The sequence below is a fragment of the Pan troglodytes genome, chromosome 22 (genome assembly GCF_028858775.2).
Source record: "Pan troglodytes isolate AG18354 chromosome 22, NHGRI_mPanTro3-v2.0_pri, whole genome shotgun sequence".
Taxonomy (NCBI): domain Eukaryota; kingdom Metazoa; phylum Chordata; class Mammalia; order Primates; family Hominidae; genus Pan; species Pan troglodytes.
The window spans coordinates 47,370,334-47,389,292 of NC_072420.2; the positions used below are offsets into that span (position 1 = coordinate 47,370,334).

The 18,959-nt window shown below is 36.2% G+C and overlaps 1 protein-coding gene across 1 annotated transcript in view; it reads left to right on the forward strand.

Moving 5' to 3' along the window:
* The first annotated feature begins 2,085 nt into the window (after window positions 1-2,085).
* LOC129138295 (MAM and LDL-receptor class A domain-containing protein 1-like) overlaps window positions 2,086-18,959 on the forward strand; it is a 32,081-nt gene continuing 15,207 nt past the window's right edge. The window contains exons 1-3 of the mRNA XM_063803624.1: window positions 2,086-2,503; window positions 5,359-5,505; window positions 14,575-14,672. Of these exons, the coding sequence (XP_063659694.1) occupies window positions 2,440-2,503; window positions 5,359-5,505; window positions 14,575-14,672 (309 nt within the window). The 5' untranslated portion in view covers window positions 2,086-2,439. The remainder of the gene's footprint in view (window positions 2,504-5,358; window positions 5,506-14,574; window positions 14,673-18,959) is intronic.

An 18,959-nucleotide genomic window follows, 5' to 3' on the forward strand; every position in this document is an offset into this window, starting at 1 on the left:
CCTGTAATCGCAGCACTCTGGGAGGCCGAGGCAGGCAGATCACGAGGTCAGGAGTTCAAGACCAGCCTGGCCAACATAGTGAAACCCCCGTCTCTACTAAAAATACAAAAAATTAGCCAGGCGTGGTGGTGGGCACCTGTAATCACAGCTACTTGGGAGGCTGAGGTAGGAGAACTGCCTGAACATGGGAGGTGGAGGTTGCCGTGAGCTGAGATCACGCCATTGCACTCCAGCCCAGGCGACAGTGTGAGACTCCGTCTGAAAAAAAAAAAAAAAAAGAAATCACTTCAGCCATGACTGGCGTTTGGGAGGGCCAAAGTGCCCCAACACCTTTCTTTCAGGCCTCTTCTGAAGAGTCTTTGATAGAAGTGATGACAAGAGATCCCACTGCTATTCAAGCATAGTCATAGTTCAACAAAAATATAATTTAATATACAATCCACAGGATGATTCTCATATGAGGTAACTTAGCAACTGAGATCCCTGTGTCTCTTTAGAAAACATGAATTCCAAGGATATGAATCCAATTTCTGTATCACAAACAGGTGGTTTTTAAAAGATATTAAAAATTTGACGTTTATTTTACTGCAGTGTCTTATTTTAGTGAGATGTTTTGTTGAGCAGAGGTGAAAATATTGTAATAAGATAAATGCCACCTTTTAAGTGAAAAGCTCTGTATAATTGGTTTCTCTTGGGAAGCTTGGATTTTATTAAGAGCAATGTGGAGGGACACAGGAGAGAGGAGATGAGAAAGTAAGGCTAAAATCCCCTTCTGCCATGTTCATCAACAGCAATCCAGTTAATACTTCAGACTCCTAGCTTTAAACCAAGTAATCGGCTAACCAGTGTGAGCTCAACGGAGCTTTTGGGCTGCTCTCTTCTTTTGTTCAAAACAAGTGATGTAAGAGCAATTTATTTACTCCAATGTATGTGAAGTTTCTTTCTATGTTTTATTTAAATTTTTTACAGACAATTTGCTTCATTTCTGTTGGGGAAATATTTCTTTCTAACAGTTTCTATAATTCTTAATGTCAATAACTGAAGGAAAATATATTTCCTTTCTTTCCACGTATATAATTTTTTTTTTTTTTGAGACAGAGTCTTGCTCTGTCACCCAGGCTGGAGTGCAATGGCATGATCTCGGCTCACTACAACCTCCACTTCCCGGGTTCAAGTGATTCTCCTGTCTCGGCCTCCAGAGTAGCTGGGATTACAAGCATGTGCCACCACACCCAGATAATTTTTGTATTTTTAGTAGTGACAGGTTTCATCATGTTGGCCAGGCTGGTCTTGAACTCCTGATCTCAGGTGATCCACCGGCCTCAGCCTCCCAAAGTGCTGGGATTACAGGCATGAGCCACTGCACCTGGGCACTTGTATATTTGGAAGCTTAGCTTTTTCCCCTCCATTATTTTCCCCGTAGTAAATCATACTTTATGTTCACCTTTAAAAAATTGTTTAGCATTTGATTTTCGACATATTTTCTCATTTATTGAAGTTTCATTGATTATGTATATGACATTTTTCCAGTTCAGTAGCTCTTGATGCCATATTCTGCTATTTTCTTTGGGTGAATGCAGGAATGGGTAATTGTGTTGCTCAACAAAAACAGTGTTACTTATTAGTCTTTTAAGTTTTTAAATAGTGTAACCTCATTTGTCCAAAGAAAACCTGTCATGTTTGCATGATTGAGATTGACTTGATATAGGGAATATGTCATAAAAATGTAGCCATATTGCATACAGTATATATGTGTATTCATGTATTTTGATACCAAAATGAGTGTTTCATGTAAATATATATACAATTATTTATGCTGTGAAATTATATAGATTTGGATTATTAGAATTGATATAAATTTACACTATTTGCTGCACTAAAGTATTTAATATATTTTTGCATATAGACACGTGCATATGTATATTTTTACAAAATAAAAGAGGCTTTCCTTTGAAATTTAAAACCATATTGAAACATTTTACACATGTGAAAACATTTGTGTTTTACAAATTTGAATTTGTAATATCAAGTATTTTTCATAAATGATTCTTCCATGTTCATGAAGCACAAGAAAAATATCTTTATATATATTTTTTATTGCACTTTAGAATGAATCTCTAGGAGGGTATAGCTTGTGCAGGCAGTTTGAATAGCACCAGGAATACTTACCAAATTCTGGAGAATGAGTAAATATGAACTCGTGAGGATTGTCATTTGGTATTCCACAGCCAGTGTGCTTTTCCCCAAAGGCAGACTCACTCAGGTCTTCTCTCATTATCAAGTTGCTCTTACTTTTAGGTATTATTTTAATATATGGCATAACATAGCCTCCAGACCGGTGGCTTTTCAAAATCAGTTAATAAAAATGGCCTGTGGGTTTTGCTGCAACAGCAGACTCCATGGACCAGAACATCAGCATTACCTGGGAACTTAGTGGAAATGCAGAACCTCAGGCCCTGGCCCAGCCTTACGGAACCAAAAGCTACATGGAACAAGGTCCCAGGTGATTTGTCTGCATATGAAACTTTGAGAACCACTGTACCAAGGAGGCTTCAGGAAGGAAGACAGCTAGGGGAAGAAACAGATGGCATCTAAAAAAATTGAGAAAAACTAAAGGCAAACAAGTCAGAGTTGTCTCAGGGTAGAAGCAAAAACTCTCTTTACTTTGCTAGTCCTTAAGAGCATCAATATTAATAAAATATTTATAATGTGTATTTGTAATGTATATTAACACAATATTTTTAATATAATCCTGTTAGAATCTAATATATTCTCATTAAATGAAATATTCCCCATTCATTTCCCATACATAGCTTTCTTTCTTATTTCACAGAGAGCTGATTAACTTCTGGAGGATTCATAAAATATTTTACTTTTCACGATCCAGAATTTTTCCCAGCTGCACAATGAAATTCTTTCTTGTCTGCTCATATGCTGTAGTGGTTAAATATGCAAGAGAAAGCTTTGTCATGATCTTAAAATATTACTTTAACTGATGAACTCTGAGTAAAATTTCTCTAAAACCAAACAATAGATTTTTGATGTTTATTAACATAATCCTGTATTAAATGAGGGCAGTTAAGATTAAAATATATCTGCACCCTCATGTTCATTGCAGCATTATTCAAAATATCCAGCCAAAACAACTGAAGTCTCTGAGAATGGATCAAACAAGTGGGGGGGGGGGTGTGTGTGTGTATGTGTGTGTGTGTGTGTGTGTGTGTATAAAATGTATATGTGTTCACAATGAAATATTATTCAGCAATAATGAAGAAAAAACTTGCTATTTGTGACAATGATGAGCCTGGAGGGGATTATGCAAAATGAAATAACCCAGACAGAGAAAGACAAATACAGCACGATCTCACTTATACATGGAACCTAAAAAAGTTGAATTTGTAGAAACAGAGAGTAGAATGGCAGTTGTCCAGGGCTGAGGCCTGGCCGAAATGGGGAGGTGTTGGTCAAAAGATACAAATTTTCACTTACAAGATAAATAAGTTCTGGGAGTCTAGTGTACAGCCTGGTGACTATAGTTAATAACACTGTATTGTATACTTGAAATTTGCTGAGAGTAGATCTGAAATGTTCTGATCACACACACAAAAGGTAACTATATGATGAAATGATGCTAATTAGCTTTACTGTGGTAATCCTTTCTCTATGTATATGTATATCAAAACATTACATTGCATACCTTAGTTACAATTTTGTTTGTCACTTATACATCAATAAAGCTTAAAAAATTAATACATATATATGCAATATGTTTTAAAAATCTCTATCAAAATAATTAAAATACAACATGCCAAACATGTCCAAAGATACACATTGGATCCCTGAACGGTTTATACATGAAATAGATCTAATTTTCAGACACATGCTACAACATGGATGAACCTTGAAATAAGCCAGAGACAAAAGGACACGTATTGTTTGGTCCCAGTTATATGAAGTACCTAAAGTAGGCAAACTCATAGAGACAGATAGTAAAATGGTGGTTGCCAGGGTTTGAGGGGAGGGGATATGGAAAGTATTGCTTAATGGGGGTGGAGATTCAGTTTGGGAATGAAAAAGTTCTGGAGATGGATGGTGGTAATGGTTGTACAACAATGGGAATGTACCTAATACCATAGAAGCTTGCATTAAAAATTGTTAAAATGTTACATTTATGTCATGTATATTTTACCACAATAAAATACACATTTGTATTTATATATAAAATTTCAATAACTCATATAGGAAAAAAAATATATATATATAGAATCTACTTCACTGTGTTCCAAAAAAGTTGGCATGATAGATATATCTTCAAATCAAAATAGTTCAGGAAATTCCATGAAAAAGGGGTTTTTTAAATTATAGGACTTTAAAAACAATTTTAAATGCTAATATGAATTGTGTACCTTCACAGGGGACGTTGGTATAATAGTCAAATGAAAGAAATTTAAACCAAGGATCTTGTATGATGCATTAATTTTTACTGTGATACTGTCTCCAGATGTCTTTCATGTAAAAAAAAATGTTGGGCCGGGTGCGGTGGCTCACGCCTGTAATCCCAGCATTTTGGGAGGCTGAGGCGGGTGGAACACGAGGTCAGGAGATCGAGACCATCCTTGCTAACACAGTGAAACCCCATCTCTACTAAAAATATAAAAAATTAGCCGGGCATTGTGGTGGGCGCCTGTAGTCCCAGCTACTCGGGAGGCTGAGGCAGGAGAATGGCGTGAACCCGGGAGGTGGAGCTTGCAGTGAGCCAAGATTGCACCACTGCACTCCAGCCTGGGCCTCAGAGCGAGACTCTGCCTTAAAAAAAAAAAAAAAAAAAAGACAAAAGATAACACCAGCTCAGTTCCGAATATCTAATTTACCTGCAATTCCAAAATGGCTAGGTATTTTTTTTTTTTGAGAAAGTGTTAGGATAGAATAATAAAATGCATACTGAGATGCTGATCTCAAGTTATTTGTGTGTCCAGAATTAATTTAAACTTCCCCCTTCCCAGTGGATTTTTTTCATTTAAACTACCATCTCAGCAGGTTTATACTGGGCAAGCAAATTAGTTACTCCCTGAAAAGCTTTGGAGTTCCACCTTGCATCATTAAATAAAATGGAGATGGCCAACCAGAATGAAATGTACCAGACTTACAGATGGAAGCATGTGGAAGGGTCATGCCTCACACAGCACCTGAGATATTGTGTGTGACTAGATAAAGGAAAGCGATTCCGATCATTAGAGAATATTCACTACCAAGCAGAATAATTTTGCAGGCCTCCTAAGATGATTAGCTAGCGTAGAGCAGTGTTTGCCTGCATGCTCTTCATTTCTCCTCACCTGTTTTCTCTTCTACGTGTAACAGCAAAGCATCTCGCCTGTGACTTTGAGTCGGGTTTCTGCGGTTGGGAGCCATTTCTCACAGAAGATTCACACTGGAAGCTGATGAAAGGATTGAATAATGGAGAGCACCACTTTCCTGCAGCTGATCACACAGCAAACATAAATCATGGTAGGACATTTTCCTCTTTAAAAAAAAAAGTTTTCTTTCTTGCATGTTGTGGAATGATGATACTGTGTATTTTCATTTCTATTCTGTAGACTGTATACATGGAACTCTGGTTTGTCTTGCTTTAAAACCTCCTGACCAAGTTAATAATTGGCGGGTAATTGAGTTCCCTGAAAGGAGCATTGTTTTAATCACCAACATGTTTGTTGTTGCAATTTTTATAAGTTGGGTTAAAGGCATAAAGAGGTGGAAAAGTTTTCTGATCATTTTCTCAAGTTGCCCAGAATCAAGTACAGTAGGCTTGCCTTCTTTTTAGAGCAATCCAATTTTTTCAAAACAGGAAGAAAAATAGTCTAATCTTGTTTCTGGGAACTGAGAACAGAGATTTAGCACTATCTGTGAAATAAATTTACAAATACTTGAATGCAATTTAATCAGTCTTCGGGCTTTATAATAAACAGTCTTATTCTTCCACATATATATTTTTAACCATCATTCCAGTGTTTACATATCATCTTAAAATAGAGGAACCATAACTACCTGTGGTATTCCAATAAGTGTCTGTGAAACTCCAATAAAACAGAAAGGGTTTGTTCTCTTTTCTCTTTTGTTTTGTTCACATTTATCATCGGATGTCATTCCCCATATACGTTAGCATCGTGTTAACTTTACTTTTTAAATGTATATGTTTTAAGTAAAGAGTGTCTCGCCATGTTGCCCAGGTTGATCTCAAACTCCTGGCCTCAAGCAATCCTCTCACCTCAGCCTCCCAAAAGTGCTGGGATTACAAGAGGGAGCCACCACACCTGGCAAACCTTACAATAGCACAACTGTACTTGTACTATAGATCATCTTTCAACCTCATTGAACATTATCCTATTTGTTTCTTCTTTCAGACTTCCAAAGAATTATACCAAAAATAAGTATTGATCATATTTTTAATTACAGCCATTGGAAATTGGGGTTGGTGGTAGTGGGTGAGGGTGCTAGGGGATGGGGTGGGAAAATTCAACCATCCATCTGTTGGCTACAGCCATAAACCTAGTTAATTGTTTAACAGTGTGGTAAGTTCTTAATTTTTGCTTTTGTGCCATGACTCATTTCTTTAACATTTTGTAGCAGACAAAGTTAAGTTTAAAGTTTAAAATAGAAAGGGGACTATAAATCATTGGAACTATGTATTAACAACACATTTTCTCTAAACTCATATAATATTTTACTTCTTTTTCTCTGTTCAAGCCAATTATTAAATACATAGCATAGACGATACCTGGATGCACAAAGATGGATGCCACGATCCCTGCCTTTGAGGTGGTCTCAGTCTGGTAGCTTAAGTAGATAAGCAAGGAATTGCAATAGGTTATGAAGGATGCTTTAAGAGGGATGGAAGGTGATTCAGATGGATTCGAGATGCCTTGTTGAAGGAGATGACTCCTGAACTGAGCACTGAAGGGAAATGAAAAGTAGTCAGGAAGCCAGAAGTAAGGAATTACTGAGAGAAGACGGAACCAAAGAGAGGTGGGAGGGATCATGTCCTAATTGGAGGGAAGAATCCCCAAAGAGGGCAGAAAGATGGGAGTGGTTAGGGATGAAAGACGTGTGTGATTGGACAGGGAGAAGAGAACTGATGAAACAGGAGAGGAAGGAAGGGGACTCTAGAGAGTGCTGAGGAATTGGAAATGTGTCTGCAGGATGATGGTGACCCAGGTAGTCATGTTAAAGCATGTGACCAATCAAATTTGCTCTAAAGGGCTGTTCTGTCTGAGATGAGGAGAATGGAGAGGGTGAAAGGCTGGAGTCAAAAAAACATGGATGTGCTGAAGAAATATGAGTGAGAGATGATGAAGTCCTAAGCCAAGGCAGTGATTCTCAAAGGGAAGCTGTGCGGGCAGTGTGTCATGGTGGTCTGATGTGAGCATACCATAACCAGTTAGGGAAGAGCACGGGCTGCCCAGTGTTCCGACACGATGTTGACACTGCACCCATGTCTAAATATTAGGGTGCTTCAGTTTTATTAGATAGAAAATAGAGAAAAGAAAAGTAGCTTCCCTGTGGAGTTGTCATGAGGATTAAATGAAATAACACCTGTGAAGGTTTTTCCATGTAGTAAGAGCTCCATAAACATTAATAGATATTTGTTGTCCATTCTAATAAGAAGACTAGGAAAAACACCAGATAAGACAATTAGAAAATATGTTTGTAATTCACCTTTAGTCTTTTGCCATCTTATAATTACTACATAACTATGATTTGCATTAAAAAGATTCTAATAGAGCCCCTGTGTTAGATGTTGAAAGACCCATTCTTTTCCGGTGAGTTGAAGAATAGTGAAAGATAACAATATGACTGATAAAACTAGGGGCAGCTGGTCTCACCCAGAGTGTGAGGGACAAAAACGCAGTCTTTCTCATTTTAGAAAGGGCCAACTAAAAAAAAAAAAAAAAAAAAAAAAAAAAAAAAATATATATATATATATATATATATATATATATATCTGGATCACGGAGTCAACATCTCTTTACCCATGATTACCATGATCAAACCTTAAAGAGAATCAGTAGTGGTTTTAAATTGCAAGTGAGGAGGAGAATTAAAAAAAATGAAAAAGGACCAGGAAGGGAAAGGAAAGTGAAATGGAAATTTCTGGTAGAGTCAGAGGCAGCCTAATAGTTCCGATATCTAAGAAAGTGGAGTTCTAGTTCATTTTGTTCTTACAGCCTTAAACATATAGATTGCAGCTTTTAAATCTATCTATCTGTCTATCTATCTATCTATCTATCTATCTATCTATCTATCTATCTAACTAGCTGAGACAGAGTCTCACTTAGTTGCTCAGGCTGGAGTGCAATGGTGTGATCCATGCTCACTGCAAACTCCACCTCCCAGGTTCAAGCAATTCTCCTGCCTTTTCCTCCCAAGTAGCTGGGACTACAGGTGCACACCACCACGCCCAGCTGGTTTTTTGTTTTTGTATTTTTAGTAGAGCCGGAGGTTTCACCGTGTTGACCAGGCTGGATATGTTGATATTATGTAGTTTTTGTGTGTATGTGTGTAATTAAGCCTCGAATTTCCTTCCTGCCTTTTTTGCTTCGTTTCTACCTTCCTATTCCTACTCTGTTAAATTTCCATCGAAATAGGCAACTCATGTTAATTATGTTCCACTTTTATCTATGTTCATATAGTCACACACAGATATATATATAGTAGATAGATACATATTCAAAATTATATGTGTTTCTGTGATTGTTTGTTTTTTAAGAAATATATTATTTTGTAACTATTGTCCCTATTTTCTTACTAAAGATAGCTTATGGCAGTTGCTCCAAGTCATCAAATACTATCAATTTTTTTTCATTTTTTATGATAAAGTATTGGTTAAATGTAAAATTCAACCATTTTAGTGTACAGTTCACTGAGTTCTGACATACATACACAATTGTGTAACCATCACAAAAATGAAGATATAAAACAATTCTATTCCTGCCCAACACTTTGTTCTGTGCCATTATGTACTCAATAATTCTCCCACCTCCCACCACTGACACCAATGATCTGATTTCTAGCCCTAGTGTATGCCTGTTCCAGAATGTCTTGAAAATGGAATCATATCATATGTAGCATTTTGATTCTGCCTTCTTTCAATTAGCATAAAGGACTTGAGACTCATCCATGTCGCTGGCTTCAGCCACAATTCCTTCCTTTTTCACTGCTGAATAGTTGGGTCCATTGTGTGGATGAGCCACACTTCATTTATCCACTAACCAGCTGAAGGACACTTAGATTGTTTCCAAATATTGTCAAATATGAGTAAAAACACCATTAAATTTGCATACGTGTTTTTGTCTGGACATAAGTGTTTATTTGGTTTGAGTTCTCTATCCAATGCCTATGTCTGTTTTTGTTTTTGTTTTTGTTTGCACTCTGGTTGGTGAGAGAACTCTACCATTCCTGACTTTCTGTGACCTTCGGGAAATGTTCCAGCTATTCATTTCAGGTGTTTTTACCCCCAGACTCAGGTAGTTTTCTCCAATCCATGCACACGATCGGTCCTTACATGGCAATTTAGGGGGGACTGTCTGCAGATCTCGGGAGCTTGCTGTCTTTTCAAAGCTCCAGTACCTGAAAGGGGCAGCTGGCACTCTGTCTTATGAATTCTACCCATGTGGGTCTCCCCAAAGCACCGACTCTGTCTGTTTCAACTTGAGGAGACTACCACACTCCTGTGTTTCCCCTCTGCACAGGCACCTGGAAACTCTGTCTAGGCAGTAAGCTGTGGGAATTACAGGACTTAACTCATTTGTTTCCCCTCTCTCAGAGATCACTATCCTGTGATCTATCACTATCTTACATTCCCATTGTCCTATATTTGACAGTCCATGCTAAATATGCTTTTTTTCTAACATTTTTCTTTTGCTCGTTTAACACAGAAGATAAAATCCAGTCTGTGATACTGGATTCATGTTTGTTAATTTAGCTAAATTTATTTGATTTGGATATACCATAATGTATCTAGCTATTCCCCTATCCAGTGACATCAATATCATGACGATGTTTCAAATTTATTCTTGTACACATTTCCTCCTGTAGGATACTTTCGATTTTATGCAATAGATAATAACTAGGAGTGAGACCTCTATATTTTTAAAGCAAGATATGTATTTATATTTTCAATAAACATTTATAGATTCATTAACCCTAAAACTTTAGTACTTCAATTTTTAGTGACAAAATGGGACTACTTTTCCCTATTTTCCTACCAGCAAGAGGCATTATAATTCTCTATAAAAATTTCCAATTAATGGGTGTACAATGATTTCTCATATGTAATATTTATTTGCATTTCACTGAAAAATATTTTTTTCAAATGTTTCCAATGTCTCAATTTATTTGGGTTCTTTAATTTTACTAAGTAATATTTACAGCTTTCGGGGTAGAGATTTTGAAAATCTTTTGCTAGTATTTTCCTAGGTTTTTGTGTTACTTTTAAAGAACTTCTGATTTTGATTATTGCTGACATATAGAAATGCATTTTTATAGAAAATATTGACCTTGTATCCAGTGGCCTTGCTAATTTTATTTATCATAGCTAGGAACTTATACATATATATTTTATTTTCTAGGATCACAATTATTTTGTCTGCAAATAATGGCAATTTTACTTCCTTTTTTCTAAATATTAACAGTTCTATCTTCCTTTTGTTGTTTTATGTACTGGACAGAATTTCTAGAATGTGTTGAATAGAACTGGTGGTAGCTGCTAGACTTGTCTTATTTCTCTCTCAGAGGAAAAGCTGTCAATAGTTGAACCTTAAGTGCCATGCTTACTGAAAAATTGTATTCTTTATCAGATAAAAATGTTCCCTTCTATTCAAGAGTGTGCTTTTTAAAAAAATTAAGAAATTGAATGTATGTTAAAAGTTTTCAGTATTTTTCAGCATCTATTATGATATGATTGTCAGATTATCTTTTTTGTCTATAAGGTAAATTGATTTTTTAAATATTAAACCCCTCTTGCACTCCCGAACCAAACCTAGCTGGAGTAATTTTATTTATTATTCATTTCTTTATTCTATATGGTAATGCTTGTTTATAACTTTTGCATTTGTGAAAGTTATAGAGACTGGCCTCTAACGTTCTTAAGACATGTAAGGTGTTACTTCTAGGCCAGTGCATTAACAAGGTACCTGTTTTGCAGAAGGTGAGGTCGAGCCAGATGTGAACACTTTAACCCAGGGAGACTATTCACTCTGTCCTTTAATTTTTATATTGTGCTGGTCACATAGCCACTCTGGGGTATGTGGGTGTGTAAGAGTTTTACAATAAACAATTCTGATTACGAGAAGTAAACTCCTTGCCATGACCAGGAATAAAACTGGTAAATTCCACATTTCTCTAACTTGGCTCATTGTTTAGAGCAGGCTGATAGAATGATAAATCAAGGGACGTGTTCCTAGAAGTCCCTGGGCCTGTGGTCAGAGTTTAGACTCTCTATACCCCTTACCTGCACATGTTAATTTTAATGCAATATTGTCAACTTTCTAAATATTTGGTTAAAATTATCATAGGATAGCATTTAGCTTCCAAATCAATGGTCAGTAACTTCATGTTTTAGTTCTATTATCTTTCATCTAGAAACATGTTATCTCTTTTCATCTAACCAGAGAGTTTGCAGTCTTTCACAAAGTTTATAATGTTCTTCATATAAATCGTGTCCCTTTTCTGTTAAATTTCTTCCTACATTAAAAAAATTAATTTTGCTATCAGGAGTTGGACATTTCTTGCTGTTTATGTATCTGGAAACTTACTGCTAAGATAAGATAAGTAATTGTGTAATATATCTGTTTCCATTTAGCTTACCAAATTTTCTAAATGATACTATAATTATAAAAAATGGAATACTTTAGCTTTCTATTTTTACAATTATATTATTGATAAAACATGGGAAATTTACTTCTCTTTTTCTATAATGTCTACTAGATATTTTATTTCCTTGACTTCTACACTCACCAGACCTTTAAGATAATATTAGTCTAAGATTATAAATATTGCCTAATATTATCTCTAATTGATAGTTGTGACAGAAATATGTCATTTCCCATTTTAATTAATATTGTTTTATCATTTGCCATTTAGAATGCTATTTATTTTGAGGTTGTTCACTAGTCTTTATTTAATTATTTCCTTTTATTTTATTAAGATTTGTGACTTGAAATTGTTCACTGGTTTTTCATAGTCTTTTCAACATTTAGATAGGATTCTATGACTTGACACTTTCATTTGTTGTTGTAACTGAATATGGAGACCGAGCTCCTAAATTAAACCAAACCTACATTCTTGGAAGGCTCAGATTAATCAAGACACACTATTTTTGGATAACAATTTCAAATTTATTCGACATCATTTTAATTAGAATATTTGTTCCTGGCCGGGCGCGGTGGCTCACGCCTGTAATCCCAGTACTTTGGGAGGCCGAGGCGGGCGGATCACGAGGTCAGGAGATCGAGACCATCCTAGCTAACACGGTGAAACCCCGTCTCTACTAAAAATAGAAAAAATTAGCCGGGCGTGGTGGCGGGCGCCTGTAGTCCCAGCTACTCGGGAGGCTGAGGCAGGAGAATGGCGTGAACCCAGGAGGCGGAGCTTGCAGTGAGCTGAGATCGCGCCACTGCACTCCAGCCTGGGCGAAAGAGCAAGACTCCGTCTCAAAAAAAAAAAAAAAAAAAAAAAAAAAAGAATATTTGTTCCTATGCTCACAAGTGAGATTGCTCTCTAGAGTTTTAAATTTTGTCCTATTTTCATCAATTTTATTAAAAATTAAAGATATTCTGGCAACCTAATATGAATCAGGGAGCTCTCCATATTTTTCTAAGATCTGAGGTTTCTCGAATAATGTTGCAAATATTTGTTTTTTAAAAATTAAATAGGGAGCCAGATGCAGTGGCTCATGCCTGAAATCCCAGCACTTTGAAGGCCCAAGGCAGGAGGATTGCTTGAGGCCAGGAGTTTGAGACTCTGCCCCTACAAAAAAATTTAAAATGTATGTGGTAGTGTGCTCCTGTACACCCAGTGGGAGGCTGAAGCTGGAGGATTGTTTGAACCCAGGAGTTCCAGGCAGCAGTGAGCCACAATCATGCTACTGCACTCTAGCCTAGGTGACAGAGCCAGACCCTGTCTCAGGAAAAAAAAAAAAAAAAAGAAAAGAAAATTAAATTTAACTCAGATGTGGGACCATACATTTCTCTCTAGATTTTCTTTTCATTAATTTTTCAGTTACTTTTTTTGTCTAAACGATTTATTCAGGCCTTTTGCTTCATTTAGATTTTGGCGTCTTAATGTGTACATGTTCTCACCTTCATTAACCAGCTTGTTTGAAATTGTGTATATTCTTTTGAATGACTGGAGGAGTAAGGTCTTTGAATATCGGTTCATTTGTTTTTAGAATTTTGATCATCTTTTTAAAAATATTCATTTGAATTTTACCTAAACCTGAGCATTTTTAGGTGGAAGAATTTTTCAAAATCAACTTTTCCCATTCTTTTCCTTTTTAGGTGAAGCATAGAGAATTTAATGAACTTGCTCGCATGCACTGTTTCCATTACCTGTAATTTGGAATTTGGGGACAGTAAACTTTATCTTTCCAAGTAGGTTTTGAGATTTAAAAACAATATAAACTGGGTTCTATTTTTCCCACTCAAAGATGACACTGCTGACTCACATCCTTGGTTGTTTGGTTAAACATGTGATGGAGTCTATAAAATAATACATTCTAATTCTAAATCCTTTCCTTTGTGTGCAGTCGGCATTGACTTGTATCTAGGAAAATCACTCTCTGAATACGGTATTTTCCAATGAAAATAGTTGGTTTTCCAAATTGCCTATCACTGTGATTATCAAAGGGCAGTATCAGACCTTGACATTGTTGGGTATAGCCTTCCTTGTAAGTCTTCAATATTCAATGAAACTACCCCAGACAGCAGCTCTGAACCTGTGATCTTTTAAGCTGCTGAGAGATGTTATCCCCTGCACATTTGCCATGAGCACATCCGTCGTAGTTAAAATCTAAAAGTGGTGATTTTGTTAATGTTCAGATTAGATCTTTAATTAAGCTTTAATCCCCTCTAGCACAGACAACAATGTCAAACACGTAAGACCCGGGAGAAGCTAAAATTCATTCCATAAGCTCATATCCTTCGGTACTTTGTGAAGAAACTAAAAAATAAAGCTCTTGTGGGTATTTCATAAGGGCGTGTTGAATATCTAATTGTCAGCTTAGAAGCTTCATTTAATTTGATGTCAAACTCTATGACATAAATGAAGCCAACAGAAATGTTTGTTTAGGTGATTTGGATCAAGAGCTTGTTTTAATTGATTAAATGTTATTTTAGGTATTTAATGTTATACCGGTATAAATGCTATTTGTTATCTACAAACCATAATAGTAAATATGTCAAAAATGTACTTTTCTTTATCTAGTTGATAGTTTAGCATGTGCAAGGATAAGATTGTGGATCAAAGAACAGCTAAGTGTGTAAGAGAACTTGCATCCGTATGACTTTCCCTTTGTTTTTGCAGGATCGTTTATTTATTTCGAGGCACAGCGCTCCCCTGGGGTGGCCAAGCTTGGAAGTCCTGTTCTTACAAAATTGCTCACTGCCTCTACCCCATGTCAGGTAATCAACTGTTCTGAATTTCCACTGGCCATTCTGTGGTTGTAAATCGCTGAGCTTGGGTTACTCTGCTAGTAAATGCCCGCCATGTTTTACTAGCACTTTAATAATGAATTAAGAGATTTACATGCGCTATTTCAACACAAAATGCTATGTCCTTCTAGAAGACCATTTGTAACACATAACTGGCACCATTCTTTTGAGGGCTATTAAAGCTTTCTGTTATTTTATATTCTTTTCACACAGTCATTTCAATAATCTAAAGCTGTGGATAAGCGTTGCCAAAATTTTTGGCCAACAATGTACATTGAGAAAAATAAAGTCAGTTAAATAAGTGTTTGTTGAAAGAAAGACAAATGGAAATGATTATATTTACTGAAATTTGAGTTTTTTAAATGAGTCCTCTGGTGCCAGGCAAACACAAACTAAGGAGTGAAATACCCATTTTATTTCAGCAGCATATTAGAGAGGTTGGACTAGTTAGACTTGGTTCAAGTCTCTTTTGCCACTTTCTAACTGTGGCTCAGACAAATTGTATATTCCTTTTGAGACTCAGTGTCTACACCAGAAACATACATGATTGTATGGATTAAATGTCAGCGTTTACATTGGAAGCATACACGATTATATGGAATAATGTCAAGGATTAAAATGTGATTAAATAAAGCACCTGGCAAAATATTTGGTACATAGTAGGTAAACAATGTTTGTACCAAACATTGGTATATATGTACCAAATATAATGTTAATTCAGTAAACATAATTCCTTTGCTTTCCATAAAAGTAACACCTAAATCAGAGGTCTGTATTCAGCTTGTCTTATTTTCAGTCCTTTTGAGAGCTCCAACATGCCTCTCGGCCCTTAGGATTTCAGCTAATTTTTTCGTCTTTACTTATCAGAAAATAATGAAGAGATCAATAGTGCCACACAGTAAATTCATTGCCTGTAAGTGTAGTGTTAGAGCAGTTTACTTGGGCATTCCTGGTGATAAATGACATATTATTCCGAGGTATAAACCTAATTATACTTTCAGTTTGGTATAAGTCTAAGTGGGAGTGCCCTGAGTTCTTAATAGTGGTGTCCATAGATACTTTCTTTTAAAGTCCTAAAGATACTTTCTTTTCCTTTCTTTTGTTTTTTTTTCTTCCCATTTCTTTGTGAGAATAAGAATTAAAGCAAATGCCTGGTCTCCATTTCCATTTTATCCAAATGCCTTTTACCCATTCCCACCTCTTTATTTTAATTAAATCCTATAAGATAGACAGAAAAAGAGAAAGATAGATATAGAGTGTTTTTTTTTTTTTGAGGGGAAACTCCAGAAGCACTTCTTCTTTGAAAGTACAAGCTAACTTAGATTTAATTCAAGGTCATACATTAAAGTGATGAGATCACAAATGTTAGATATATAGAAAAAATTGAATGTAAAGGAATATGATGTGTTAATTCTGCCTGCTTTACAGAAATTTGAAGATATTAAGAGTGTATTAGAAATTCCTATGACTCACCTAGAGTCACTGAGAAATCATATGCATGTTTATGATTTTAAAATGTAATCTACCTTTCCCATCATTGTATGCTTCCCGATAGCCATTGATTTGTGGTCACTGGGATTGAGTTTCAGTTTATCATTGTTTCCACTTGAGGACACTTAATTTTTGCTTAAATTGGTAACTTAGTTGGGGTTGGGGTGTTATTTAGGTGGGGTCTCAGTGAAAATGCTGTCATGGACATTTTGGGTGCTTGGTAGTTTATCTCAAAACCAAGGCTTCGATCTCTAAAGGCTATGGATACTGACTTAATGGTTTGCCTTGGTTTTTGAAAAACTGAGACTGTTTCAAGGCGCCACTGCAGACTGCCAGAATAGATATTTGTTTTTCACGCTTTTCTCTATGTGCTTGAATTTTAGGAGTCTTTGAGTTAGCAGGAAGGATATTTGAGTTACCTTGTAATGCTTTCCAGTTTCGGAAGTAGGAGTAGACTGTAGGAGAATGTTATTGATAGTCTGAGATACACATAGCTAAGGTTCTCAGGATTTTTCTAAGACTATAATATGAATTTTTTAAATAAGTTTGTGGCAATATGTGATATTTTCTTTTTCTTTCTTTCTTCTTTTTTTTTTTTTTTTTTTCCTGAGACAGAGTCTCACTCTGTCACCCAGGCTGGAGTGCAGTGGCGCAATCTGGGCTCACTGCAAGCTCCTGCCTCAGCCTCCTGAGTAGCTGGGACTACAAGTGCCCACCACCACTCCTGGCTAATTTTTTGTATTTTTAGTAGAGTCGGGGTTTCACCATGTTAGCCAGGATGGTCTCGATCTCCTGACCTCGTGATTCACCCGCCTTGGCCTCCCAAAGTGCTGGGATTACAGGCGTGAGCCACCGCACCCGGTCGATATTTTCTTACATAAAAGTTACAGAATAAGCAAACAAAACAAATTCTTACCTTCTTGGGTAACTGGAAAATCTAGCCAATCCTCTGAATTGGAACGTATTAATAATAGTGCTTTCATGGAACCAATATTCTTCATTATAAGGTAGTAGAGTCAAGCAGTGAGATAACCAGTGTGGGGTACTTTGATATGATTAAAGCCTTCATTTTCTGAAATTATATGGTTTTTTTTTCCTACATAATCCTAGCAGACTAATACAGTTAAGAATTTTTTCTTTTTTTGTAAGGAATTTAAAGCAACTTGAACTTTCTCGTGAGTTGCCATTTCTAACAGCATGATTTTAGGGCCATTTTGCATGGATTACCTTGTACTTTATATGTGGCCAACACATGCCATCAGCATGGACAATTGTTCTTGCAGCTAATCATTGTTCAAGATGCGGACTTTAATTTATGCTTCAAAAGTCCTTTCAGCCACTAGTGGAAAATTGGCATTTTTCTTTGAAATACAAGATAGGACAAACAGAACACGAGGGAGCCCGAAGCTATTCTATCTTACTACTGTTGAAATGCTGTTACTGTTTACAATTAACTAGGAAATGTAAAGTATGAAGGGGATTAATGTGGGTACTAATATTTTCTGAGTTTTCATATTTGAGTTACTGTGTAAGTAACATAATCTCTTACTTTTAGGACTTCACAATTAAATACAGGAAGATGGATAATATGAAGCTTTTGCTTTCAAAGTTAGTTTGTATGTTCATCTATTGATCTTTCTTTTGTTTTTAATTCTCCAACTTGTTTTGCAAGTACATTAATATTCCTTCACTAAAAGATAATTCATAGATTGTTTTACAAATATGAATGAGAAAGTCAGGACAAAGGTAGTTGAAACCAGAGATAGGTTGGATCCCAAAGTAAAGTTTATGAGGGCCAGCCTACACATTTGAGTCTGCCAATGCAGAGAGGGCCACATGTGGTTCAGATTCAAGAAAGTAAAGAGAAATAAACAAAACTGAAAATAGTTCTTCTGAGACTTCTCCCGAGTGCTTGCTATATTACCAAAGTAAACATTATACCTACGATTCAACACATATATATTGCTTATCTACTGTGTGTTAATCACAGTCCTCGATGCAGGGAATATAATGACAACAACCTAAACACATGCTTGCTCTAACAAAATGTTGTTTAGTGGGGGATACTGACAGCAATTCAGTGTAAAATGCTGCAAATTACAAGAGGGTGAGTCCAGTATAATAATAACACTCTACAAATCTCTCTCAAAGAGTTTTAAAAGGCCATGTCTTACAATGTCCCCAAAGTAGGACAATGAACTGGAGTCAAAGAACAATTTAGAAAAAAAGTAATTTTGGATCATGTCCTGCAATGGTGCAGTTGTGCTCTATTCCCTGGTCATTGTGTTTAATCCAAAGATCAATGTTAGAATAGCTGATGGATTCTAGAGGAAGCAACAGTCTACAGAGGAAAGGGCGAGCAGGTGCTCTCTCCAATCTGTATATCAAAGCACATAAAGATTAATCATTTAAACGGGAAAAACAGATTCTGTTTTATTGAAGATTCTAAACCTCAACATAAGCTTGTTCAGGAAAAGAATGCCCAGGAAAAAGCATAACTGACTAGGAGCCATAAAAATCACTATGGTAATGGTGAGGGATGTGTGTGTGTGTCTGTGTGTTTATGTATGTGATGAATGATCCCCTCTTTCAATATATACTTATTCCCAGCTGAATTTTGAGGAGCTATAGATATCTTAGCTTTTTTTTTTCTTTTCTCCCATTTATTTATTTTGCTTTTTTGGCTATTCTTGTCCTTCTGTATCTTCGTATTCTAGATCTTATAAAGGTGCAGCAAGTGTGGCAATAAGCAGACTGAGGAAGGCA